The 26,635-nt window shown below is 49.9% G+C and overlaps 1 protein-coding gene across 2 annotated transcripts in view; it reads left to right on the top strand.

Moving 5' to 3' along the window:
• Positions 1-4,364: 4,364 nt before the first annotated feature.
• LOC128337381 (SLAM family member 9-like) overlaps positions 4,365-26,635 on the top strand; it is a 33,889-nt gene continuing 11,618 nt past the window's right edge. Inside the window, exons 1-5 of one of the 2 annotated variants that reach the window (XM_053278316.1) lie at positions 4,365-4,483; positions 15,194-15,511; positions 17,958-18,221; positions 19,789-19,839; positions 26,158-26,259. In XM_053278316.1, coding sequence (XP_053134291.1) covers positions 4,429-4,483; positions 15,194-15,511; positions 17,958-18,221; positions 19,789-19,839; positions 26,158-26,259 — 790 coding nt within the window. In that variant the 5' untranslated portion in view covers positions 4,365-4,428. The remainder of the gene's footprint in view (positions 4,484-15,193; positions 15,512-17,957; positions 18,222-19,788; positions 19,840-26,157; positions 26,260-26,635) is intronic. The other variant, XM_053278317.1, reaches the window with a different exon arrangement.

Genomic DNA, 26,635 nt, shown 5'->3' with positions numbered 1-26,635 from the left:
AGCCCTATCTTGGAGATGCTGCCAGGGAGGGAACTTGGAACCTTCTTCTGCTCTTCCCAGAGTGGCTCCATCCCCTGAGTGGAAGATCTTCCAGTGCTCACACTTCTAGTGTCCCATTCATAGGCAACCAGGGCGGACCCTGCTTAGCTATGGGGATAAGTCATGCTTGCGACCACAAGACCAGCTCTCTATGTTCTCACTACAGCTTCCTGCCAAGTCAATGTCCTTAGAAGCAGCACGCCACACACAAATTGGGCTTTTCTTGCTGGATTTCAGCTCATCCGGGAGCTTTCCCACACATAGCTTCCAGCTCTCGGGGTAGATGATGACCGAAGCCACTTCAAATTATACTCACGGCATCAGGGAAGCAGCCCCTCCGCCCTGCTCTCTGGTTTTCTTTTGGTGCAGGTTCACATTGCATGCCTCCATGTTTTCTTTCTAGCCAGTAGAGGGAGGGAGGGTATGTGTGTGTGTGTTTTGGGGAGCTCCTTGGGGAGGAACACAATGTTGCCTTCCAAACCTCCTGTCCTAAACTGGGAGCATTTTTTATATCCTAACAGATTTCTCCCCTTTTTTCACACACATGCGTGGTGTGCTTTACATCAGTTTGTTGGTAACGCCTCTTTTTTAACCAGCAAGAACTTTAAGCAGGCCGGCCAATATTGTCCCCCAAAAAAGTCAACTTGAGCATGCACAAAGGTTTTTCCTCTGTGAAAACTGTTTTCCCCACTCTTCACACCTAGGCAAAGCAGCTCTTATCACGTTAAGGACTCTACCTCAGTGCCTGTCTCTCTTTGCCCCAGGAGTTCTTCACACATGTCCCGGGTGTGAATCTGCTTCACAACAGCTGGGTATGGTCTGCTCACTTAGAGCAGAGCAGACCCAACACAGCTGTCAAACTCCCCTTCACTGAGCGTTGAAAAATGCCGAATTACTGGCATGGCCACTGCACACCTCAAGGGAGAAGCAGCAGGGCATAACAGATGCCAAAGCTGCTGAAACTAGAGGATTTTTTAAAAGCCGGACCTACTTTGGGCTATGCCAGAATGCACGGCCTTGATTCAGGGGGAAACAGAGTCCTGTCTGTATTGGTCCCTGATGGCCCACAGCATCAGCGGGGTAAATGCAGGTCACATGTGGACTAGCACACTTCATCCTGGAGGAGATTCGAACTAAAAGCCCTGTGTGTAAAACCAGGATTTTTTAAAACCCAGAAATACATCGAGATAAGCTAGATGCCCTCTGCTTGGGCGACACGCCTTCACAGCAGCCCACCAGGAGGACTCGTCTGCCTGCTGCAGGCTTGCAAGGAGGAGGAAGTGTGACTTTCACACCCCAGCACAGCTTGCAAGAAGCAGCAGCTGCAGGCACCTTGCCTTCCTCCCTGAGTGAGCGCTTTCCGAGGTTGCAAGGGTCCGTTCTGAAAGGGGGCTGCCGTGCTCCCCAGCAGGCGCACAGGGCAAACCATCCAGTCGGCACCTTGCCTCAGGTGCTGGGAGAGAGGCGTCCTGCTTTAAGTACATGGATCTGGCGATGCGTGGGTCTTTCCTTGCAGCAATGCAGTGTGAGATATGCAAAGCCTTTGTGCAAGTGCTGTGCACAATGTTACTCCCCTACAACGTTCACACTCCTTCCTAGCATGATCCGAGACACAAAATGAATCCAGGGGTGTAGAAAGGCAGGGGCAAGTTGTTCTGTGGTGGTGCCACTGCCTTGTCCAGTTCCCTGTAAAAAGTAAAATCCTAGTGCTGCTTCAAGGGTTCTCTCCCTGCTTCTCCAAGGTGGCAGGCAGCAGTCTCTCTCAGCCCCATCTTGGAGATGCTGCCAGGGAGGGAACTGGGAACCTTCTGATGCTCTTCCCAGAGTGGCTCCATCCCCTACTAAGGGGAATATCTTACGGTGCTCATACTTTTACTTTCCCATTCAAATGCAAACCAGGGCAGACCCTGCTTAGCAAAGGGGACCCAATTCATGCTTGCTACCACAAGACCAGCTCTCCTAATAAGAGAGGATTGATTGTTGAATGCTCATGACACAAACTTCTTGTCCTGTACTCATGTTTTCCATTTACTTTTTAAACACATATTGCTCCCATCTATGCGTTGAGTGAGATTGCTGATTAAATGTTTCTCTTTGTATTATCTTTTTATTCCGTGGTGTTTGGAGGTATTGCATACTTCCACCATCCATAGGCCTGATAATTTTCCAGAGTCCATGCATACTTTTAAGGCTATTATTATATGGTGGTGGGTTCTTTTGGGGTCTACTTGCTTCTGTGGGACAAGTCAAGAGCTGTTCATGGCTCCTGCTGCTGCTGCTATGGGACAGGCATTCCTACCTGGGGGTCAGGAAAAAGGTACTGTGGGCTGGATTCTGCCCACAGGCCTAATGTTGTGCAGGCCGCCCTAAAGAAAGCCACCATGGGCCCAACAGAAAGAAGGGAGCACCTCCTGGGGCCGAGGAGAGGACACAGCTCTTCAAATCGTCCCTCATGGCTGTGGCCGAGAAATGACTTGCAAATCAACCTGAAAGCCCAGCTTGAAAGCCCAGCTTCTGTGTGTTATGGGTGGGCAAGGAATGATTCCTTGCAAATGCACACATGTCACATAAAGCAGGGCAAGCGTTCTCAACCCTGGGTCCCCAAAATGCTGTTGGACTACAACTCTGAAGCCATACTTTACTTATTGTTCCTGAGAAGTAATACCACGTGATCTGGATACTACTCTCTCTGCTGATGCAGCCCAAGATCGCATTGGGCTTGTAAGCAGCTGTGTCACACCGCTGGCTCCTGTTCAATGTGTGGTCCACTAAGGCACCTTTCCCATGTCCTGCTGCCATCCCAGGTCTCCCCCACTGTGTATTTTGATTTTTCTAATCCAAGTGCAGGACTTTACATTTGTTTCTGTTTAATTTCATTTCACAGCATATACGACAGATATATATATATATATATATATATATATATATATATATATATATATATAGTTTTCCCCACAAAGGTCCCCAAAGAGGTTTACATAGATATAATTAAATTAAATTAAATTAAATTAAATTAAATGGCCACCTGTCCCCAAAGGGCTCATATTCTAAAAAGGAAACAGCAGATAGACACCAGCGACGGCCACTGGAGGGATGCTGTGCTGGGGGCGGAGAGGGCCAGTTGCTCTCCCGCTGCTCAGTCAAGAGAATCACCTCTTTTAAAAGGTGCCTCTTTGCTCAATTAGGAGGGGATGCTTTAGGGGGCGGCAGCCCTGGAAGCCCCAATAATTACATCTTGAGATGTTCATATAGATGAAACAGGAACCAAAATGAGAGAAACGTTAGCAAAAATCTACAGTTCTATACTGTAGAATTGGGGAACTTGGCAGTTACCGACATTTCTACCACTCTTACCTGTAAATAGCAGGATGTGGTCTTGAAGCATGACAATCTTGCAGAAACCCTTTTAGCAAAGAAACAGTGGAGCAGAAAACACGGATCCAACAGTGAGCACAGACTGCTAGTCATGATGGCTGTGCAGAGCCTCCACGTTCAGGGGCACTATACCTGCAAATACATCCTATGGGGGCTCAAGAGGGAGAACCGAATGCTGGACTGGATGGAATTTTGGTCTCTTCCAGCAGGCCTGCTCTTTTGTTCTCAACCACAATTCTGACCATACTTTTAACCCTCTAAAGCAGGCTTCCCCAAACTGCGGCCCTCCAGATGTTGCTGAACTACAACTTCCAGCATACCCAGCCACATAAAATTGTGTCTAGGGATGCTGGGAGTTGTAGTTCAGCAACATCTGGAGGGCTGCAGTTTGGGGAAGCCTGCTCTAAAGAAACCATGTTCTTTCTGCATCCAAGGAAGAGAAGGTTTTGATTCACTCTTATTAAATGTTCTCCTCCCTCTAGGCGGCCCTTCTGGGACACAGAGCATCTAGAAGGGAGAGATTCTCCCTGTCTACAGATGTTTAGTGAGGTGGCAATCACAGCAAAGAAATTCACCCATCTCCATGGTGGCCACCATCAGCACAGATGGCCCACCAGCGGCAACCACGCCACTCAGGTCTGACTTGGGGGCCCCCGGGGTGTGTGGAGACCAAGGACTTTGGCCCCGATTGCCCAGGGGTGAGAGTGCCATTGGCTGCACGGGCAACCACTTTGTTTCTGGGTCCAATTCATGGAGCTGTTTTTGACCTTTAAAGCCCTTAATAGTTTGGGCCCTAGATACCCGAGGGAATTCCTGCCCAAGGGTCTCTGAACAATTTCAGTTTGCATGCTGTGGGCGTAGTGGAGAGATGACACGTCTTCAGGAAGCCAGTAAGGGGAACTGCGGAGTGAAAGAACGGAAAGCTGATGATAAGAAAATAGCAGAACGTCTCGGAGTCCTAAAACCTTGCGTCCGAGCCCAGACCTTAACGCAAAGAGCAAGGAACAAGCGGAAATGATAAGCAAGAAACTATCCTGGATCGTATGGTTTGAACTCTGGCTTCACCTGAGTAAGTTCTATGGTTCAAATTGACTTTCTTTTCAGTGTACAGTTTTGAACGGAGATCTTGGTTGATAGACGGGACATGAGATGGGTGTGTGGATGTCCTTCCTCAAGCTGCAGCTTGCTAGAGAATCCTAGAGGTGGGGATGACCTTGAGGGTCATCTTGGCTCCGTGCAGGAATCTGCTACTTCTTTAGCAAAGCTGCTCTTCATCAACCACTTCACCCATGCCTCTGAATACCAGAAGTGAGGGGCAACAGCAGGAGAGGGGGCCTGCCCTCCCCTCTTGCCTGTGGGCTTCCCAGAGGCATCTGGTGGGCCCCTGTGGGAAACAGGAGGCTGGACTCGAAGGACTTTGGGCCTGATCCACCAGGGCTGTTCTTATGTTCTTAATTACTGCTCCTCCGACCATGCCAAACAATCAAGCGTCTAGGGGCACCGTGTGGGCCAAGACATCTATTGCCGCAGAAGCTTCTGTGTCCACATCAGCAGATGCATGAAATTTAACTCTTAGCTGGCAAATTATATTTCTGTGCATTTGGGGACAGGCCTCTTCCTTGGAAGAACCACCCCACACTGATCCAGCAAGTTCCTCCAGTCCCAATCTCTCGGTGGCAGGCAAAAGTGTCTTTTTGGCTAGGCTTTTTGACTGACTGACTGTCATGTTGTGGTTCCACTTTTTCAGGTTTTAGGTTTTAATTCATGCTGTTTCAAGATGTTGCTGTTTCTCTTCTGCGTGTGTGTGTGTGTGTGTGTGTGTGTGTGTGTGTGTGTGATGTATTTCAACTGTTCCATTTTATTATGTACATACCTCCTAATATACACATCTATAGGTGGTTAGGCTTGTCATCTAGGGAGAAAAGCAGCTTATATACGAGCCATTTTATTTCATGCACAGAAAGGTCAGCCTTGGGCAGATACAAAGCAGCTCTTTGGATTCCAGCCGGCATGCTTAATGCCAAGGCTGTGTGGACGACTGCTGCCCAGCTGCACCTCCAAGTGTGGCTTTTCAAAGACCTGCAGGAAAGGACACCTGAGGCCGTGAGAGGCCTGGCTTGGATGAAGAGGGGGCCGGCACAGGGCTCCCCTTTTGGCTGAGCTCCTGCTCAGCACCACACAGCGATGGCCCTCTTCCACAACGGCCCAAGCCAAGCCAGGCCTGGCCAGCCATCTCTTGCAGAGGCCTCTCTAGGACTCTCTCTCCCGCTCTGGGACTCTGTGGTTCAATTGAAAGGGTGCTAATCTCATGATTGACCCAAAAAAAAAGCCTAACTGACACAAAAAAGAAAAAGGCGACTATCACTCTGTGCCAGAAAATGCTGCAGCACAGAAAATGCCGCAGCAGCAAATGTGTAGGCAAGATAAGGATGCTCTTGTCTGCAGTAGTCAAGATTGTAGTCAGCAGTAGTGACTGGCATAAGACAAACGTGACATAGTTAGAAAGTCAGCATAGTTAAACAGCTTAGACCCGCCATGAGCCCCACCACCTGCTAAGATCATCTGGAGAGGTTTGCCTGCGGCTGCTGCCAACTCATCTGGTGGCTACTTGGGAACGAGCCATCTCTGTTGCAGCCCCTGGATTCTGGAATGTGCGCCCTGTTGAAATAAGAGCCTCCCCATCTCTGGCAACTTTTAAAAAGGCACTGAAGACACATTTATTCACTCAGTCTTTTAATTAGATTTATAGTTTTAAATAATGTTAATACTGGGTTTTAAATGTTTTTAATCTTTTAAATGATTTTAATTATTAATTGATTTAATGTTTTACATGATTTTAATTGTAAACTGCCTAAAGACACAAGTTTTGGGCAGTATAGAAATATTTTAAATAAATATAAATAAACTAGTGGTTTTTAGCCCGTTGGATAACGGGCGCTAGTGGAGCTGTGCGCTCCAGACCACCGCCGCCATTCCCCCTCCCGCCACCCACCGCCGCCCGCGGCTCCGGCCGGGCCCGCCACTCACCGCCGCCCGCGGCTCCGGCCGGGCCCACCGCTGCCCGGGCCCACCGCTGCATCGTTTTGGCCGCCGCCTCATCCGGCGGCCATCTTGGGCGGCCAGAAGCAGCCGCCCCGAAGAAGCTGGGTAAGCGGCAGCACGGCCAGGCCTCGACCATGGCTCTGCCGCCTCCTCGGCCGCGCCGCCTCCTCTGGCCGAGGTGGCGGCTTTGCCGCCGCCTCGGCCAGTGTCCCCCGCCGCTGCTTGCCCGGCTTCTTCGGGGCGGCCGCTTCTGGCCGCCCAAGATGACTGCCGGGTGCTGGCGGTCCTGTCTCCCTGGCTCTGTTCTGGCCATGCGCTTCGCGCATGCCCAGAGCAGGCCAGGGAGTCACGGACACACGCTTGGTGTCCGTCCACGGACGGACAGCAAGCGTTTTATATATAAGGATGAATAAAAGTGGAGCTGTCACATCCGTCATCTAAAATGCAAAGTCCTGGTTAAGCCCAAAGTCGGGCTTGAATATGCTGATCTAATCAGCAGCTCCGCACTAGAATTTCCATTTTACTTTGTGTCAAAACATCCATGATATTTAAATTTCTGACCCTCTGGACATTCTTCCCCCTTGATCTGACTGCTCTATCTATTTATGAAATTCTTGTTAATTTCAGGGGGTGTTTTGATCAGGCAATTGACCCAGACCCAAACAGAGAGGTCATTTCCGTGACAAAGAACCCAACCCTAAAGTTGCTTGGCTGCCTTGAACCAACCCCACACCTCTCACTCACAAAAAAATGGGAACTAGTTCAATCATCAGACATTCACTAATTTTGTGAGCTGCCCCAGACATTTTGCACTGGAGGGGTTCTCACACATTTCACATATATACAGTAATTTCAGTAACGCTTTCAAGAGCCCTGTAAGAACACAAGAACAGCCCTGGTGGATCAGGCCCAAGGCCCATCTAATGCAGCATCCTGTTTCCCACAGTGGCCCACCAGATGCCTCTGAGAAGCCATCAGGCAAGAGCTGAGAAGGGCATGCCCTCTCTCCTGCTGTTGCTCCCCTGCAACTCGTATTGAGAGGCATTTTGCCCTTCATGAATGTGTCTAAGCCCCTTTTAAAGCCATCCAAGATGGTGGCCATCACCACATCCCATGGCAGAGAATTCAATAGATGAATTACATGCTGTGTGAAAAAGTACTTCCTCTTGTCTGTCCTAAATTTTCCAGCCTTCAGTTTCTTGGGGTGACCCCTGGTTCCAGTGTTGTGAGAGAGGGAGAACAATTTCTCTCTGTCCACCCTGTCCACTCCATGCATAATTTTATACACCTCAATCATGTCTCCCCTTAGTCACCTCTTTTCCAAGTTAAAGAGCCCAAGATGCTGTAGCCCTAGCCTCTTAAGAAGGTGCTCCAGGCCCCTGATCATCTGGGTTGCCCTCTTCTGCACCTTTCCCAGTTCTACAATGTCCTTCTTACAATACGAGCACTGTATGCAGTACTCCAAATGTGGCCCCACCATAGATTTGTATAAGGGCATTATACAAATTATTGTTAGCATTTTTATTTTCAATCCCCTTCCCAATGATCCCTAGCATGGAATTGGCCTTTTTTTCACAGCTGCCTTGCACTGAGTTGACACTTTCAAGGAGCTGTCCACCACGACACCAAGATCTTTCTCCTGGTCAGTCACTGACAGCTCAGACCCCATCAGTACATATGTGAAATTGGGTCTTTTGGCCTCAATATGCATCACTTGCTTACATTGAACCACTTGCTTATTTACACTTGCTTACATTGAACCACGTTTGCCATTTTGTCGCCCACTCACCCAGTGTGGAGAGATCCTTTTGGAGCTCCTCACAATCTGTTGTGGATTTCATTACCCTAAATAGTTTAGTGTCATCTGTAAATTTGTCAATTTGGCTGCTTACCCCAACTTCTATATCATTTATGAACAACTTCTATATCATTAAAGAACTCTGGTCCCACTACAAATCCCTGGGGGACCCCACTTAGAACATTTGGTTGTGGAACCAGTTTTGCTCCCTGGTTCTATCATCATCATCATCATCATCATCATCATCATCATCATCATCATCATCTCTTCTTGGGCAGCCGTGCCTAGATCATACTAGAGGGCTGTTGCCCCCCCCCGCCTCCATCTTGATCCAATCACTGGCTGGCATCTCACCAAGGGGCAAATTTCATGCCAACTCAAGTCTCGCCCGCTTGTCAGAGGGAGCTGCTGCCTGCTGCCATCAGGATTTTGTTTTTTGGGGGGGAGGGAGACTCTCACCCTCCCCACCATAAGCAGCACCTGCTGCCCCCTCCCTTCTCCCCCTCCAGTCAAATAAAAATTATTTCATGATTGAAAATAACCGCCCACAGCACGGAGAGGAGAGCTGGTCTGGTGGTCGCAAGCATGACTTGTCCCCTTAGCTAAGCAGGTTCTGCCCTGGTTACAAATGAATGGGAGACCAGAAGTGTGAGCCCTGGAAGAGATTCCCCTCAGGGGATGGAGCCGCTCTGGGAAGAGCAGAAGGTTCCCAGTTCCCTCCCTGGCATCATCTCCAAGATAGGGCTGAGAGAGATTCCTGCCTGCAACCTTGGAGAAGCCGCTGCCAGTCTGGGTAGACAATACTGAGCTAGATAGACCAATGGTCTGACTCAGTAGATGGCAGCTGCCTAGGTTCTTATGTTCCTAACACTCCACGCTGCATCGCATAAAATATGGGGCAAGCCTCCCTGCGACAGAAAAACGCAGCTACTTTCCTGCAATGCTATTAAAGGGTTATAGGGCCATGACGCATCCGTAAAACCCAAATCAAGGCATTGCAAATATGGGTGGCACACAAGTGACAGCGCAGCGACCACGATGTCAAAACAAGGGAAATGCCGAAGGGCACTTAGTGGACACGTTGTGAAACTGTTGCAGCATGTGATCCGGAAAATGCCCTGACTATGAGGAGATATTTTTATTTTAAATGTTACTTCTACTTTTGATTCTTATGGTCTTTTATCATATGCTTGTATTGTGTTACGCACCCCCTAGGCTTTTAATATCTACTTTAACTTTTAATATGTAATAATGTCATCACCCCTTATAATTTATGCTGGTCTATGACCGTAATAAAGATTGATTGATTAATAAAGATTGAGGGGATGGAACCTGAGAGGCCGTGACTTTCCTAAGACCAATTCAGGACAGTTTATGTGAGAGGCAGGATTTGAACCAGAGACCTCCAAGATATGCAAAGGCCAGCGCTCTCTCTCTCTCTCTCTCTCTCTCTCTCTCTCTCTCTCTCACTCTCACTACATGCCCACTGATGGTTCTTTGGCGCTTTCCGGATTGCAGGCTACCACAGTGTCAGGATGTACACCTTAAGTGTCCCTCCGTACTGCCTGTGTTGTGATATCGCAGTGCTTCAGCACAGTGCCATTCACATTTCCAGTGACTTCTTTCGGATGTTATTGCTGCGTTACAGCCCCATAACGTCACATCTGCATTGCAAAAAAAAAAAAAAAAAAGCTGTATTTCCCATAACGCCTTACAATGGACCTTACAACGGATTTCAACTGCGGTTTTAGATTGGCACCACAAAACGTTGCAGTTTGCACCACTTTTTGCATTGTAAGGCTTGCTATCTGGAAACCACCTTAGTGGTAGAATCCTACAGAAGACAGGAATTCCACTTTGACAGCCTCTCAGAAATAGAGCATGCCAGGTTTGACAGGATTCCTGCCCCACAAGTGTGTGGCCCTCTCCATCCCCAGCACAGTATCTCTCCAGTGGCTGTTGCTGGTGTCTATTTTATTGTTCTTTTTAGATTGTGAGCCCTTTGAGGACAGGGCGCCATCTTATTTATTTATTATTTCTCTGTGTAAGCCGCTTTGGAAACTTTTGTTGAAAAGTGGTATATAAATGTAGTAGTAGTGTGCTTGCAAAACCTTAGGACCAGTGGGAAAATGCAGCAGAGACTTGCAGATAGCCTACCATAGGAACATAGGCAGCTGCCATCTACTGAGCCAGACCCTTGGCCTATCTAGCTCAGTATTGTCTTCACAGATTGGCAGCAGCTTCTCCAAGGTTACAGGCAGGAATCTCTCTCAGCCCTATCTTGGAGAAGCCAGGGAGGGAACTTGAAACCTTCTGCTCTTCCCAGAGTGGCTCCATTATCCCCTGAGGAGGATATCTTGCAGCGCTCACACATCAAGTCTCCCATTCATGTGCAAACCAGGGCAGACCCTGCTTGCTGCCACAAGACCAGCTCTCCTCTCCACCATCTGGACCATGCCTGCACAACATAAGGCCTTTTTTGCGGGCCCGCAGGTAGGAATATCCTACCGCAACAGCAGGAGCCATGAACTGCTCTTGGACGGTCCTGTGATGAGCAGCATTGGCTCAGTGCAGTTGTCCACTCGAGACAAGGTGTCCTCTGCCCCTTGGTCAGAGCCCACTGACACCATCTCTCTTTCCCTCAACTCCAAGTGCCCTCTCACTTTCATTAATGGATGTTTCTGGATATTTCTGGATGTTTCTGGATTATTTCATTAATGGATGTTTCTGGATAATGGATATTTTCAATAATTAATTTTAATATAATAGTGTCCTGAAAGTTGACCTCGTCCCTCACACACCAAGTAATGGTTGGTTCTGGCCCACCAGGGCATTTGAGTTGTGCCCCCCAGATTATTCTGAATGATGGTGTCACCCAGCAGCTGCTTCCTTTCCTTCAGATCACAAGGCATACCGGGGACGGATAATATCTTCTTCTGGGTAACTACCCAACCATCTTGGGTAATTCTCAAATACTTGCAGGCTCATTTAGCAACACTGCTCTTTGCTCATGAAGCGTTTGTTCAGACAGTGGTCACCATTCTGGCCTCAAATAGGAGATCCCCAGGAAAACCTCTACGCAGCTCAAAAACTTGCATACTGGACCTAAAGTTGGTCAAGCAAATGATGCATTTTTCCGACCTTCTTCCAGACCTTGGCCCTGTTCACAAGTGTGCGTGGACACTGGCTGTACCTGGATCTGCAGGAGCGTGTCGGTAATCTTCATCCCTCTGCTGACATGCCCTGTAGACCCAGTCCACAAGTAAAGTGTTTGAGAAGATATATGCGGAATATAGGAACAGATACTTTTTGTGATTAAGAATGCTTACTTTGGAGAAACATTATTTCCACTACTTGCCCTGTGATTTGATGAGCTTTAGTGTTCTGTAAAGGTAAAGTGTGCCATCGAGTCGGTGTTGACTCCTCGTGCCCACAGAGCCCTGTGGTTTTCTTTGGTAGAATACAGGAAGGGTTGACCATTGCCATCTCCCGTGCAGGAGGAGATTATGCCTTTTCAGTATCTTCCCGTATCGCTGCTGTCCAATAGAGGTGTTTTCCATAGTCTGGGAAACATGTCAGCGGGGATTCGAACCGGCAACTTCTGGCTTGCTATTAGCGCAGCGGGCAAATGACTTGACTAGCAAGCACGAGGTTGCCAGTTTGAATCCCTGCTAGTATGTTTCCCAGGTTTGTGACGGCATCTGAACCAACCAATTTTGACTTATTCTAACCTACTTAACTTGTGACCTGTAACTCACTTCAAACCTTGGGTCCAGATCCTGGTTTATTTCGTTGATCGATTGTGATGTCCAAACCAACCAATCCGGATTTATTCTAACCTAAACTGGGTAACCTTCCAGGGAAAAGAGGGCAGAGAGAGAGGCCTCCCATCTCAGAGCCAGCGCAGGAAGCCAGTGACCCTCCCAGGGCATGGAGAAGCGAAGGGGGAACCAGAAACACTAACAGCAGCAGTTCTCCACATTATTATGTGAAGCACAGCACTCCCCACTTCCCCAAATGAGGGGAGGTATTGGGCAGGGCTGCAAAATCTTCAGCAGAGACCACACAATGGAGTCTTTGCAACAGGTGTTTCCCAAACAGCCCAGCGGCAGAGAGAGCAGGCAGCAACAGACTGCCCAGGTTCAGTGACTTGGCATCTCCACTTGAAAGAAGCTCAGCCAACAGGGCTGGGAAAGGCCCTGAAGAGCTGCTGCCGGCCAGAGTGGACAGCACCAGGCTGGAGGGACCCCATGCCTGGCTTGGTAGCAGGCAGCCTCTTGGGAATGGCCCACATGGCTCCCAGGGAGAACAACATGTGCATAATGCCCACAGTAGGCTGCAAGCCCAACCCCTGACAGCTCCCGTTTAAAAGGAGCTCCCGTTAGGAGATCTGGGGGAGGCTTGTCGTGACTTAACAGGCAGGACAGACTCTGTGGGAGGCAACTTTATACAGTGCCCTTAAAAACAGGGGCATCACTATAATAGGGCAAGGGGACACAGTTGTCTGGGGGCCCACTGCCTTTGGGGGGGGCCGAGGCAAGTCACATGACTGACTCCCCCAGCCGCGCACCCACCCGGGCTTCCTTCAGTTGTATTCATCCTCCAAAATTGATGGGAGTGTGAAGACCTGGAGCAACCAGAACAGCATGTCCTTCTCTAGGACCATGAAATGACTTGCATCGTCCACAATTGACAAAACCTTTTGAAAAATAATTTAGGGTGATGTTCTATTGTGGCACATAGGTAGGTAGGTAGGTGTGTGTGTGTGTGTGTGTGTAATATATATATGCTTTTTGTTACCACTATTCAGCCTCATTTAAGATTCCTTTACTTCCTGAGCTGAGCTTCAGTGAGGGGGGCCCCCATTTTAAAATCTTGTCTCTGGGCCCCCTCCAACCTTGCAACGCCCTTGCTTAAGAACATAACATAAGGACAGCCCTGCTGGATCAGGCCCAAGGAAGCCCATCCAGTCCAGCATCCTCAGTCCAGCATCCTGTTACACACAGTGGCCCAGCAGATTCCACTGAGAAGCCCACGGGCAAGAGGTCTGTGCCTGCCCTCTCTCCTGCTGTGGCTCCCCTGCAAACAGTATACAGAGGCATCATCTTGCCTCTGAGGCTGGAAGTGGCTTATCGCTAAGCCACCGCACTAGTAGCCATGGATAGCCCTGCTCTCCAGGAATTTGCCTTAGCCCCTTTTAAAGCTATCCAAGCTGGTGGCCATCACTACATCCCGCCCTTAAAAAGGCTGGGAACCTTTCCAGACAAATCCTCCAGCCTGACAACAATATCTTCTGGGAGAAGGCACCTCTGTTCCCCGTGCTGGTGCTGACAGACGCCCGGCTGCTGTGCATGGGGTTCAGGGTCTACTTGGGGATTGCCCCCTCTTATGGCGCTCCCTCCTTGGAGAGACTGCACTCTCACCGCCCTCCCAGCCTTTTGCAAACAGATCAGGGCCAGCCCAAGGGGACCCTGGTGGGGGAGCTTACCTTGGGTTGCCTGGGGACTATATGGAGCCTCTAGGCTGCATCAGTTTCTGCGCACGTACAAGAGAGGACAGGTGTGTCTTGCCTCCACACTCTGCATGTGGACCCACCTTGCTCTGATGGAGCCAAGCTCTTTAATTCTCTAAGCATCAAGGGTCGGCTTGGATCCCTGGACACCTCTTCCTGGCAGCAGCTGAGCTTATACCCCACAGAAAGCGAGCTTTAAACAGTTACCTTTAGCAAAGCAAACCTTCTCCATTGCACCTTCCATTAGGCTTCACCTTCTGTGGGTGAAACCACTTGTGACTCGGGTGGCGGGGGGGGGGTGGGATTCTGAAGTGCAGAAACATTAATTTGAAGTCAGGACATAGGAAGCTGCCATATACTGAGTCAGACCCTTGGTCCATCTACTCAGTATTGTCTACACAGACTGGCAGTGGCTTCTCCCAGGTTGCAGGCAGGAGTCTCTCTCAGCCCTGTCCTGGAGATGCTGCCAGGGAAGGAACTTGGATCCTGTTGATGCTCTCCCCAGAGCAGCCCCATCCTCTGAGGGGAATATCTCACAGTGCTCACACATGTAGTCTCCCCTTCAAAGGCAAACCAGGGAGGACCCTGCTTAGCCAAGGGGTAATTAATGCTTGCTACTACAAGACCAGCTCCCCTCCCAACAAACAGCACAGCTACCAAGGCACTTGTTCAAAGGCACTTGTGGGTCACAACCCACCAGATGAAAACTCAACAATAATAAGCACCAGGAGGTGCTTTATCTGACTGTGTCCATAGTGGGTTCCACAGGGAATTTGTGACTAGGGGTTGGGTCTGAAAGGCACAGAGGCCATGGTGTGCCCTTCCTGCTCTCTAAAGCTGTTTCCATCCCACCACCCACACACCCCCACACACCCGGACACTTCAGGTTCTTCTGCACAAGAAAATCTGCTATAGAAGGTGATCAGAGTTGTGGAAGAATCTGTGATTTTCCATCTGGAGACTCCACCTCTCCTCCTGCCTTAGCCCCTCATCACTGGCCAATTCTGGTTTCTAGAACCCTGGGCAGGTGGGGCAAGTCTCTTGAGAACTCAGGCTGAGATCTTGCATGAGCTGACCCTGATCCTGCGATGACTCACTGTCTTCAAGGGACGGTGCGCTGCTATCTTGTGGGGGCCAGGCAGATATTCCCTGGCTGGGGCAAGCAGCCACCTCCAGGGCTGCATGGCCAGGAGGGACCGATGCTGACCACACTGGGAGGGTAGGTTTCCGAGTGCTGGCCTAGTCTCTTGCGGCAGCCCATGGCCCGTCGGGATCCTGGAGACCAGGAGGTGCTTTGTTGGACGGGGCCCACGGTGGCTTCTCCGGGGAATCTGTGACGAGGAGGGGTTGGGTCTGAAAGGGGGCAGAGGCCATGGTGTGCCCTTCCTGCTCTCTGGAGCCTATTTTTCTTCCTCTGGACTCTACAGGTTCTTCTGCACAAGATCTGCCAAAGAAGTTGATCGCAGCTGTGGGAGAATCCGTGACTTTCCCTCTGGAGATTCCACCGTCATTTCGGGAAATTCTCTGGAACAAAAATAAAGTCAACATTGTAACTGTGGAACCAGGGTCACCGTGTCAGCTTTTGACATTTGGAGACTATCGAAGGCGGCAAGTGAATGTGTCCAAGGACTGCGGCTCCTTAACAGTCACGGAGCTGCACAAAGAAGACTCTGCGGAATACACAGCCCAGATACTGGTCCCTGGACAACAGTCTCCAGTCCTGACATTTCACCTGCAGGTGTACAGTAAGTTGGGGAGGGGGGTTTAAGCTGCCAGGCCCAGGTTGGGGACGTCCTCCTGGGTTGCCCAACCTCAAAAGCAAGAAGAGCAGCTGCAGAAGAAAGACGTCTGCTTAGGATTTGGGGAAGGAAACTTCTCTGCCAAGCAGTCCGGGATCAAAATGCCTCTGACGGAAGGAACAAGCTTTCTTCTGTAGCTGCTCCTGCTCTTTTGTTGTCGCTGTCTCAGTTGACATTGATCCTCCACACCAGTTGGCACAGCAGCCTCTCCACCCATCCACCCAGGAAGGGCCAGGCCTGGCATGAGGTGGGGGCCTCCAGGGGCCCCACAGCAGGAGCTGCCGTACTCCTCTTCTGCCCCCAGGGCTCTTTCTATTCCTCCCTTCTCCATGGATTGGGAAAGGAAGAGGGGAACTGGAGGGAGGGGGAGGCATGGAAGAAAGGTGGGCTCGAGACTGGTTAGGGGACCCCCACTTCTGCCCCCTTCCTTTTAAATCCCAGGCCTGGAGGAGGAGGAGGGTGATAGCATCCCTGGAGGGATGACCCCCAGCTTCAGACTGATCTAGGAAAACAGCCTGGAAGATTCAAGGACTTTGGTCCTATTGATGTGAGTTCATGATGTATGAACAGGTCTACAGTCCGTCTGGGAGGGGATCCCAGGATGACTGTTCCTAGCAGGGAAACATTTAAGGGGGTGGGACATAGGAAGCTGCCTTATAACTGGCCCTCTCCACCCCCAGCACAGCACCTCCAGTGACTGTTGCTGGTGTCCGTCTTAGGTTTGTTTTAAAATTGTGAGCCTTCGGGTTTGGGGAAACGGAGCCATCCTATCTATCTATCTATCTATCTATCTATCTATCTATCTATCTATCTATCTATCTATCTAAACCACTTTAGAAACCTTTCTGTTGAAAAGTGGTATATAAATATTTGTTGTTGTTGTTGTTATACCAAGTCTGACCCTGGGTCCATCTAGCTCGGTATTGTCTACCCAGACTGGCAGCGGCTTCTCCAAGGTTGAAGGCAGAAATCTCTCTCAGCCCTATCTTGGAGATGCTGCCAGGGAGGGTACTTGGGACTTTCAGGATGCAAGCAGGCAGATGCGTTTTAAATTGCTTTTTAAAAAAACACCAAGGGAGCGAGCATGGAGAAGCTCTTCAGGGAGGGCGTTCCAAAACCAAGGGGCCACAACCGGAAAGGCCCTGTCTCTAGTCCCCGCCAGCTGGATCTCTGTTAGTGGCAGGGCCATGAGCAGGGCCTGAGATGATGAAAGGAGGGCCCTGGCAGGTTCATAGGTGTGAATGCAGTCCAACAGTAAAGCAAAGCTTTCTTGGCCCCAACACTGCTGGGTTGTTGGGCTTCTGCCTCTTTGCCTCAATAGGCTTTTGTTACTGCTAGCAGATGGGAATCGCCAGGGCAAACCTGTTAGTATTTCTGTTTCGTATCCTAAGCCTATTCATATTTTTTGGTTTGGAGGCATTTTGAGTTAAAAGCGCAAGTGTATTTCTAATTTCAAGGAAGCCATTCATCTACAATTCTCTCCCTCCAGTTAATCAAGAGTGCAAACATAACCCAATTGCAGGTTCAGTCCCTGGCTGGCAGCATCTCCTGGGAGGACTAGGAGATATTCCGTCTCCTGAAACCACAGAGAGCTGCTGCTGCCAGTCAGTGTAGGCAATACTGAGCTAGGTGGGCCAAGGGTCTGACTCAGCACAAGGCAGCAGCTTCCTTGCATTCCACACCCTCCAACATTTCCTAGGTGAAGATAGGGACGTGCTTGCTGTCCCTATCACAATGAAAACACCACAAAGCATTTCTGCGGCACCTCAAGTTGCTGCATCTTTGCCCTGTAATACATTTCAACACAAAGCTCTAAAATGCAAGAGAGAGGGGAAGAAAAAAGAAACGATTCCCAATTCCCCCAGACCTAGCAAAGTGGGGAGACACACCTTCCTCAGAAAGAACAAACATAATAAGAATCTCCTTGTCGAAGCTCCCACACCCCAGTCCAGCCTAATTAGACGGCTTTAACAAAGGAGCCACAGGTGCCTGCAGAGAGCAACAGGCCTCTCACTCTTGGCCACGAGGGCCACGTGCAGCTTCCACGTTCAGAGGCAGTATACCTGTGGATAGCAGTTGTCAGCTCAACGTTATACAAAGGCTCTCTCTGACAAGGGCACAAATACACACACCTTTCTCATAGGAAAAAAACCCATAAGAATTACCTTGCCAAAGGGTCCTTCCAAGAAGGAGAAGCCACCAACTGGAATGGAAGCGGGACAACATGTGTCTCTACCACCCGTTGGGTTTCAAAGTGGACATAGAATGGAATGACCCCAGTCATTCCTTAGGATTTGGGGGGAGGCAAGAAATTGAAGGCAGGGGAGGAATGACCAGTGAAACCCTGTGGCTGTTCTCCCTTCATGCATGCTGTCTCCCTCCCGCTTTTCAGAGCGTCTCTCAGAGAAGGACCTGGATGCTGCCTGTGCCAAGGTAGTTCCTGGCAGTGGGAATGAAACTTGGCAGCTGAACTGCTCTGCAGGGACCTGGGAAGAGGGTGTGGAATTCAGCTGGACATCGGCCATCCAGAGCTCCTCCGGGAGGCTTCTTGTCATTCAACGCAACCTGCAAGAGAAGGACCTGAATGCCACCTGCACAGCAAAAAACCCCATAGGCAACACCTCCAGGACATTCTCCCTCAGGAATACTTGTGTTGGTAAGCAATCTCCCTTCTGTGCTCCACCCCAGAACAAAAATGGCCCCACAACCCTTTTCTCACTTGGTATTAGATACAGTAAGGACTTTTTCATAGACACAAAGATACAGCTGATATAGCTTACAAAACAAGAAGGTGCAGAAGAATTCCTCGGGAAATTACAAATCTCTGCTCCATTTGCTTTGTCATGTTTTGAGCAAACTCTCGGCCACATGATGAACAATTGAAAAGACTTTTCTTTGATTAACAGAACCCGCCCCACCCCCCAATTCCATTTTATTTCTTAACTCATGTTTTTGTTTGGCTATGAAATGCCCTAATTTTTAAGTCCTGATCCTTTGGGGATGGTTGGTCTTTCTCCCCTCACTTGTACCATTTGTTCAGATAACACATTTCCTTTCTTGCACTGGCTCATATCTATAGATTTATTTCTCCTAGGCGTATCTCATGCATGGCAGCGAGAGTTTGCAAGCAGCTGCCGATTAGCAACAGGGACGGGGGAGAAAATAGCGATGCCAGCTGCTGGTGGGCTGCCCGGCCCGGCGGGAATTGGCAGATGGGCTAGCAGGCAGCCCGCCAGCCAGAAAGTGCCGGCGGGGGGGGGGGAAGAAGCGGGCCGGCCTGCCCACCCACCAGCCAGAAGCTGTGGGCAAGCAGGGGGATGAGAAGTGGGCCAGCCAGGCAGTGGAGGAGCAGATGCTCCGCACCCGGCCCAGCTAGTTTATTTTTATTCTATTTATTGTTTGATTTATATACCGCTTTTCATTAAGATAATCTCAAAGCGGTTTGCAATATAATTAAAACAATACCGCCCTGAGCCATTTTTGGAAGTGTGGTATATAAATCAAATCAATCAATCAATCAATCAATCAATAAACAAACAAACAAACAAATAAAACAATGCATAATTAAAATACAGAAATACAGATAATATAAATATAAATATAATATCTCCATTTAAAATTTTTAAAACCCATTAAAAACAATATTACATAAAACCACAAAGTAGCAGCAGCCCAGCCCAGCCTTTGAGTCCCTCTTGTCTAGTCTGAAATAGTACCATTTAGACACAAGGTGTCCCAACACCATGAAATCTGGGACGCAACTGCAGCAGGAATGAAATAAACTCAGATGACTTTTTTGGTTGGAGTTGGCCCAGAGCTCAGTGTGGCTCAGTGTGAACAGCAAGAGAGGAGAAGTCACAAGAGAAGTCACCCAAGTGAATTATCCAAGTCTCCCTTGAAATCTGCCTGCCAGGGAGGCTCTTGCCTCCACTGCCTATTCACTAAAGCCACACAGTCCTCAGCCAGGCACTCCCAGGAAATGTTTGGTTCCAGTTTGCACTTAGCCGTTCACTTCCTAGGTCTCAGGTGCTTTAATATCTCCAGTAATGCACCACTAAAAACGGAGTTTTGGCAACAGGCTAGTGGATGTACACAGAGGCGGAGGTTGCCAGAGAACATCCAACTTCCCCACCCCACCCAGCCACTTTGCATGATCTCTCTCTCTCTCTCTCTCCTTCTCTCTCTCTCATCTGCTCTTTCACATTCTGCTCGCTCACTTCAAGCTCCTGGGTACCCAACGACAAGACCTACGACAAGGACCACTACGGAATCTGGTGAGCTCCGTGATCCCATCCCTGTTCTTTGTGCCCCTTGCATGAGATTCCTCCCCACCGAAAGAAGACCAACGATGATGAGTCAAACCAGTCATGTGTAGACACAATGGAGGGAAAACCAAAGGGAACTGAGTCCAAGTGACTGGTGGGGGGATTCAGTGCCCTCCCCAGATCAGTCAGGGGTTGCTTGTGAGTAAAAGATCCCCATCCAGTCATCCCCAAAGGAATGTTAATTTCCACACAACTCTACCACCTGCCCTTCCATTGTGTCAGTGAGTCTTTGATAGCTCAGAGGGAGGAAGGAAAACCAGAATCACTTGCTGGGATGGGACAGAGAGCCCCGAAATCAATGCATCGCCACAAACTGGCCCTTCCCAGAACGATTCGGGGTGGCCAGCGAGCTTCTTTGTCTCAGCCACTACCTTGACACTACCCAGTGGTGGTGATCCCTATGGAAACAGGTGAGTTCCAACTCCCACCCTGTTCTTTGTAATTTCTGCCCCGTGGTTGGAACATCCTTGGGAGTTCTCCTCATGCCTTCTGTTACAGAGAGATCCCCCTCCCTGGCGGGCAGAGGCTGGGACAGAGGGACTTCAGAGTCAATGGTTCCACATGACTCAGTGGACACAATCCAACCATGCATGGAAGAGATGATGGAGGGAAACCCAAAGGGAACAACGTCCAAGTGACTGGTGGGGAAATTCTGTGCCCTTCCCAGATCAGTCAGGGGTTGCCTGTGGGGAAAACGAAGGGGGTGGCTGGGGACAGTGCCCGCTGCTTGTCCTTGAGTTGTATCCCTCTTTGATAGCTCGGTGGGAGGAAAACTAGAATCACTTGCTGAGAATGGGCAAAGGGTTCCAGTCTCAGGGCATCACTACAGATTTATCCCTCCCAAACTGATTCAGATCTGCCAGTGAACTGCTTTGCCCAGCCACAGGTCCACCATCTCACAGATGAGAACTGGGCCCCACTCGGAACACTCTAATTCTCACCCCATGGGTTGCTCCTCATCCCCACAGCCAGAACACTCTGTCTGTGGCCTTCTGCGTTCATTGACCCCACAGTGGCCTCTCCTCCAGGGACTGAAGAACCAAGGGAGCAGTTGGGGGTTTCTTTAAGCAAGCACACAAAAACACCTTGCAACAACCATTCCCGAGTGCTTAACAATACACCATTAAAAACAAAAGCATAATGTACACAGAGCAATGTAAGTTAAAGTAAAGTAAAGTGTTCCGTTGAGTCAGTGTCGACTCCTGGCAAGTTAAACAGCCACCAAATACTATTTAAACTAAAAATGTACAGCATAGATATGATCTCCCAAAGGCACAGAAGACGGGCAGTAATTTGGGTAGCTTGAGAAACAGTAAGAGGAAATGGGTGAACTTCTTGAAGAAGGGAGTTCCGTAGCCCTGGGGCAAATGCAGAAAAGGCCCTGCTATCTGTGGAAGCCAACCTGGAGCTTTCCCAGACGGTAACTTTAGGCAACTTTACTCTGGAAGGGTCCGTCACTGGGTGCATTCACATATTGGCCAGATTTACACCTAAGTCCATGCGATATATCAGAGAGCACTCCATACACAATTCGGGGGTTTCCCTGCGTATTGGACCCTAGCCCGATTTATGTCTGGGCTAAAAAAAAGTCAACTGTCTGAGTATCCGATATACCCGAACTCACAGTAAAGCCTCGCAGTAAAGACTGCTGTCTGGGAATGCTCCTGGCATCCATAAAAGCTGGAGCCTTGACAAGGCCTCGTTAGATTATATCAAATCTTAGGGGAAGGGAAGGTTCCCACGCAAGAAGCCGATTTCGGCACAAGTTAAGTAAGCTCCAGCTTAGGGCCTCACACAATGAGGGGCCTCTGAATACAAACCGGAAGAATAAGTTACACATTTCACATCACTGGATGAAAAATAAAAGCGAAAGGAAAGCTGCTTTGGGACACTGAGCTCTCTTTGCAGGGCGGCTGCTTCTCCGCTTCTTGCTTCTTTCTGATCTGCTTTCGCCTCTCTCTGCCCCATCCCCTTCAAGCTCTCCGCTGACTGAGGTCTCAGGTGGTGGCCTCCACGGAGGCTGGTGAGCTTTGCTTCTCCCTTGTGCTGCCTTTCCGCCCTTCACTGAATATTTACTTACTACTTGTGCTGCTGTCGTTATCTCCAGAAGAGGAAGAAGAAGGGAGTATCCCTTATCTCAGCACGGTAAAACCCTTCTGCTAGCCTGGGGTGTGTGTGAAAAGTCCCTTCTCCTGATAGCTGAAGATGCTGTGATTAGATTTATCCTTGCATGTGGTGTGAGAAAGCTCACTTTTTCTATCTCAGTCATCTCTTTGAGGCAACAAGTTTTGCACGCTTGTTGTACGGCTTTAGAATGCCACATCCTGTAGCAAGAAGTTTCGGAGGTGAGCCGTCAAGCCTGCCCTAATGCTTTTATCCTGCTATGAAAGGGCCGCTGGCTGTCTCTAGTTCCATTTTTACAGACCAAAGATCCCTCTAGCTCAGGTTTTGGGGTCCTTTCCTTCCTTTCTCTGCCTTGCTTGAAACGAGGGAGAACGGGAAGGAGAAAGGAAAGGAGTACCCGCTGCGAAGGAGTCAGAGAGGGGCTGAAAGGCCCCTTCCAGGTGCTGGCCACACATCCTGCATCTGATGTCGATGGGATGATATCACAGCCAGCATGCCTAGTGGTGAGGGGAGAGGCCACCTGCTGGAGCCTGTCCTTGGCTGCTGGCAAGCTCCCTTCACACCCAGGGTTCACACCAGATGCCTCTGAGAAGCCCACAGCAGGGTGTGGAGGCATTTTTTTTTTTTTACTATTGCTTCATTGTTAAAGGCACAGCAGCCTGGACAGAAACGGAGTTGGCAACCTGTTTATTAGGGCTCTCACTCCAATAAATCATTGTTGGGTAAAATTGGCAAACATTTGACAGGGATTTAGCCAGGCTGGAGTCACCTCCTTAAGTGGCGCAGTGGGAAAATGCTTGACTAACAAGCAGAAGGTTGCCGGTTCGAATCCCAGCTGGTCTGTTTCCTAGGAAACACGTAAATCGGGCAGCAACGATATGGGAAGATGCTGAAAGGCATCATCTCATCCCACACTGCATGGGAGGAGGAGGCCATGGTCAACCCTCCTGTATTCTACCAGAAGAAAACCACAGGGCTTTGTGGGCGTCAGGAGTCGAAATCGACTTGACCTTTAGCAAGGCCGGAGCGGGATAAAAAGAGAAAGTGGTCCCTGCCCTCCCTTCCTCTTCCTCTTCCTCTTCCTCTTCCTCTTCTTCAGAAAAGCACACAGAGGAGAGCACAGATCAAACTGTCCCCTACCTGGGAGGCCCCCTCCTTCAAGGGCCAGGGACATTTGTCCCCTGCGACCCCTCGATCAGTAGTCACTATGCCCCTGGTTTTCAAATGAGTAAAAGCCACCTAATGGCGCAGCTGGGAAATGACTTGCCTAGCAAGCCAGAGGTTGCCGTTTCGAATCCCCACTGGTATGTTTCCCAAACGGGCAGCAGCAATCTAGGAAGATGCTGAAAGGCATCCTCTCATACTACGCGGGAGGAGGCCATGGTCAACCCCTCCTGCATTCTGCCAAAAGAAAACCACATGGGACGTGGCTCTGTGGTTGCCCGGACAACTTTACTTTACGATGGAAGTTGTAGTCCAACATCTGGACCCAAGACCGAGAGCCCCTGCATTAGGGCTCTTAATTTAGAAAAGCACGCCGACAGAAACTGCACAGGACTTTAGGAAGGTGTCGTCATGATGTGTGCTTGTAGACATTTGTTGTTTGTTGTTGCTAAGGATTAACCTGGCTTTGTCATGTATAAAAACAACTCGCATGTTGATCTCTGCACAGTTTGTGTCTGTTCCTTGTTTGCCTTCCTGCATTTAATATGCTCCAGTTGCCGCGCTCTTGTTCACCACCTCAAAAGTTTGTTTTTTCTTTCTTTTGCATGGTGTCCCTTCTGTGTTGTGTCTCCTGCCGCAATAAACTGCTCCCAGTTTGTTTCAATAAAACCGATGGTGCTTGTGCTTCTCGGGTCCGTGTGTGCTTCTTCCAGGCTGTGCTTTGAGCCCAAACATCTAGGAGCGAGACGGCCCTCTCCAAGCAAGCAGTAGCGCGCTGGGGTATAAATATTTCACTCGTGCCCCCTAACCCTCTGGTTGCTCACTCCGATCCTTCCCCGGACTCCAGCCCCCCCACGCTCCCATTCCCAGGTGCCATGACAAGCTGGCCTCTGGGCATTACCCAGCCCTGCCTTAGCTGCCAGTTTGGCCCACCGGGGCCCTTTCAGAGTCTCAGTTTCACTCCCTGCAGCTGGCAGGTTTGAAACCAGCCTTTGCCAGCCAGGCCTGGCTTTTAGGTCATTCTGCTTTCGAGACCCGGCGGGGGGGGGGAAGGGTTACGTTTCTTTCTGCTCACCCTCCTGCCACATGCCCAGCCGTGGCACATAAGCAGCAGAGCGCCTTCCTTCAAGGGGGCCACGGCCCGAATGGGACCCAAAGGCTGTGAAAGGCAACATTGTGCATGCTCTTCCTTGTCCTTGCCATACAAGAAGCCCCTGGCTCGTAGGGGAGGGTGCCCGAGGCCTGACGCGAGGAGGGGAGGGCAGATTCCCACACGGGGCAGAGGCTGGGCCCAGAGACCCCCTCCCCCCAAGGTCCCTTTCCAGCTCCGACATGCTTTGCCCCACCACCGCCCCCATGTGTGCTGTGCATGGCCTGAGCACGCCCCCTGCATCTGAGGTCAGGGACCGGGGGTGTGGCCAGCCCTGGGAAGGGGGCACGTGACACACCCACACCCACACCCACTTCTTCCCAGCTGGCCTTTTGCTCCTGGCTCCTTTCCCTGGGCACAGTGGCCAGAGAGTAAGGAAGCACCCAGGCAGCCATGGCGTCCCAGCTGGGGAATGAGCAGGGTCTCCCTTCCGGGGACTGGCCACAGCGGGCTGCTGCTAACTACCAATATTTAGATACCGCTTTTCGACCAGAGTTGTCAAAGCGCTTTGCGTGGGGGGGGGAATAATTGATCAAGTTGCTCCCCTGTCCCCAAGGGGCTTGCAATCTAAAAAGAAACTCAAGGCAGACACCACCAGCAACAACCACTGATGCTGTGCTGGGGATGGACAGGGCCAGTTGCTCTCCCCCTGCTAAATGCAAGAGAAACGCCACTTTAAAAGGGGCCTCTTTGCTCAGTTAGCAGGGGGGATGGCCAGCACCCAGGAGGGGGTCCTGCAGCCCCACTCCCGCTCCTTCTCAGCCAGCAAAGGGTCAGCTGGGGTGCTTGCTTTCTGTCCCTCAAGCAAGCAGCTCCCCCCCCCCCAGCTCCACTGGTCCAGCAGTGGCCACACCATTGAGAGTCGCCACCTGTTTTTCTAGCAGGGGCCCCGAGATGTTGGCAGTCCCCTGACAATCAGCTTTTCCTGGTATTTTATTTTATTTATTTATTTTTACATTTCTATACCGCCTTTCGTTAAAAGAAAACCCCAAGGCGGATTGGTATGGAGATGAAGCAACACAGGCAAAGCTTCCCCTGGTGTGTGTGTGTGTGTGTGTGTGTGTGTGTGGCAGCTGTTACAACAAGCACAGGAGCTTTACCACAAAAGAGGGTTGGCAACCTTCAGGAAAGGACCATCTCACGGGCAACAGGCACAGCAGTCTTTGGGGTGGCCAGGACTTATATATAGTTTAATTTGATTACTTCTGGAGATGTACCAAGTGGATTTTAGCACACTCTTTTAGCTTTGCACAGCCATACCTGCACAGGATCCTGCCTTTTCACCAGCCACTTTTCAAAATCCATCCCCTTAGTGAATGAGGTTTGCCACGTGGTGTGGGTGGGGTGGGCTGTTTTGAGGAACACAGATCCAAAATACATTTAAGATTAATGGTGCAGTTCTTTGGAGCTGGGCTAGCACTATGTGAGACCCCCTTACACATTTCAGGAGAGGGGTATACTTCTCTCCCTGACTCTGTAGTCCCATGATGGTTAAAGCCACGAAAAGTGTTACTGTGATTTGTGTGTTTTGTCCCCTGTTTGAAAATGAATGCTAAAATCACAGGCATTCAAATGTCTTGCATCGTTCTGATGAAGAATGACCCATAGATTTAAGCCTGCATTATTCTTGGGCGCTCTGCCAGCATCCCCTTGCAAGACCTCAGCTACGAGCTGACTTGCAGCTCATGTTCAGCAGAGCACTGTGGCACGGGCTGTTCTGGCCCTGCTGGAGATTCTGGCAAAGGAGGAGAGCGCCACCCTCAGCAATCTCTTTTCACAAGTCTGTCATAATCACTGCCATGACTAACACACCCTTTGCTCTTTTTAAGGAAAAGACAAGAGTCTGGATGGAATAATAGCTGGCATTGTAATAGTAATACTTGCATGCATCGGAGGAGGCGTTGTTTGGTGGTGGCAGAAGAAGAGAAGAGGTACAAAGAGCTTTTGTGCAGAAGTGAAAACCCTAACCTTGGAAGTGCCCCCTGCCACCTTCTCTCCCGACCCTCTGAAAACAGTTAGCTAGCTCAGGAGAGAGAGGTTTGCTTCCAGGTTAAGGACAGAAGGCAACTCTAGCCATTAATCGCCACACATGTTAATTCTACTCCGTCCTCCCCTGCCTGTCTTCTTGCCCCTTTCCCTGTCATCTCCCCTGTGCAAACATTGCAGATATAGCCTCCTCCAGGCAGGGATCTCTATTTTTGCTTCTGTTACTCTACCAAGGACCAGGGACACTGGTGATAGAACAAAGCCATGCTTAAAAGTGTACCAGGCATTGAAGTTTGCTTTGGGTTCCAATGTCAGAGTTGG

Source organism: Hemicordylus capensis, chromosome 14 (genome assembly GCF_027244095.1).
Source record: "Hemicordylus capensis ecotype Gifberg chromosome 14, rHemCap1.1.pri, whole genome shotgun sequence".
NCBI lineage: Eukaryota > Metazoa > Chordata > Lepidosauria > Squamata > Cordylidae > Hemicordylus > Hemicordylus capensis.
This window is presented reverse-complemented; position numbering and strand designations above follow the sequence as displayed.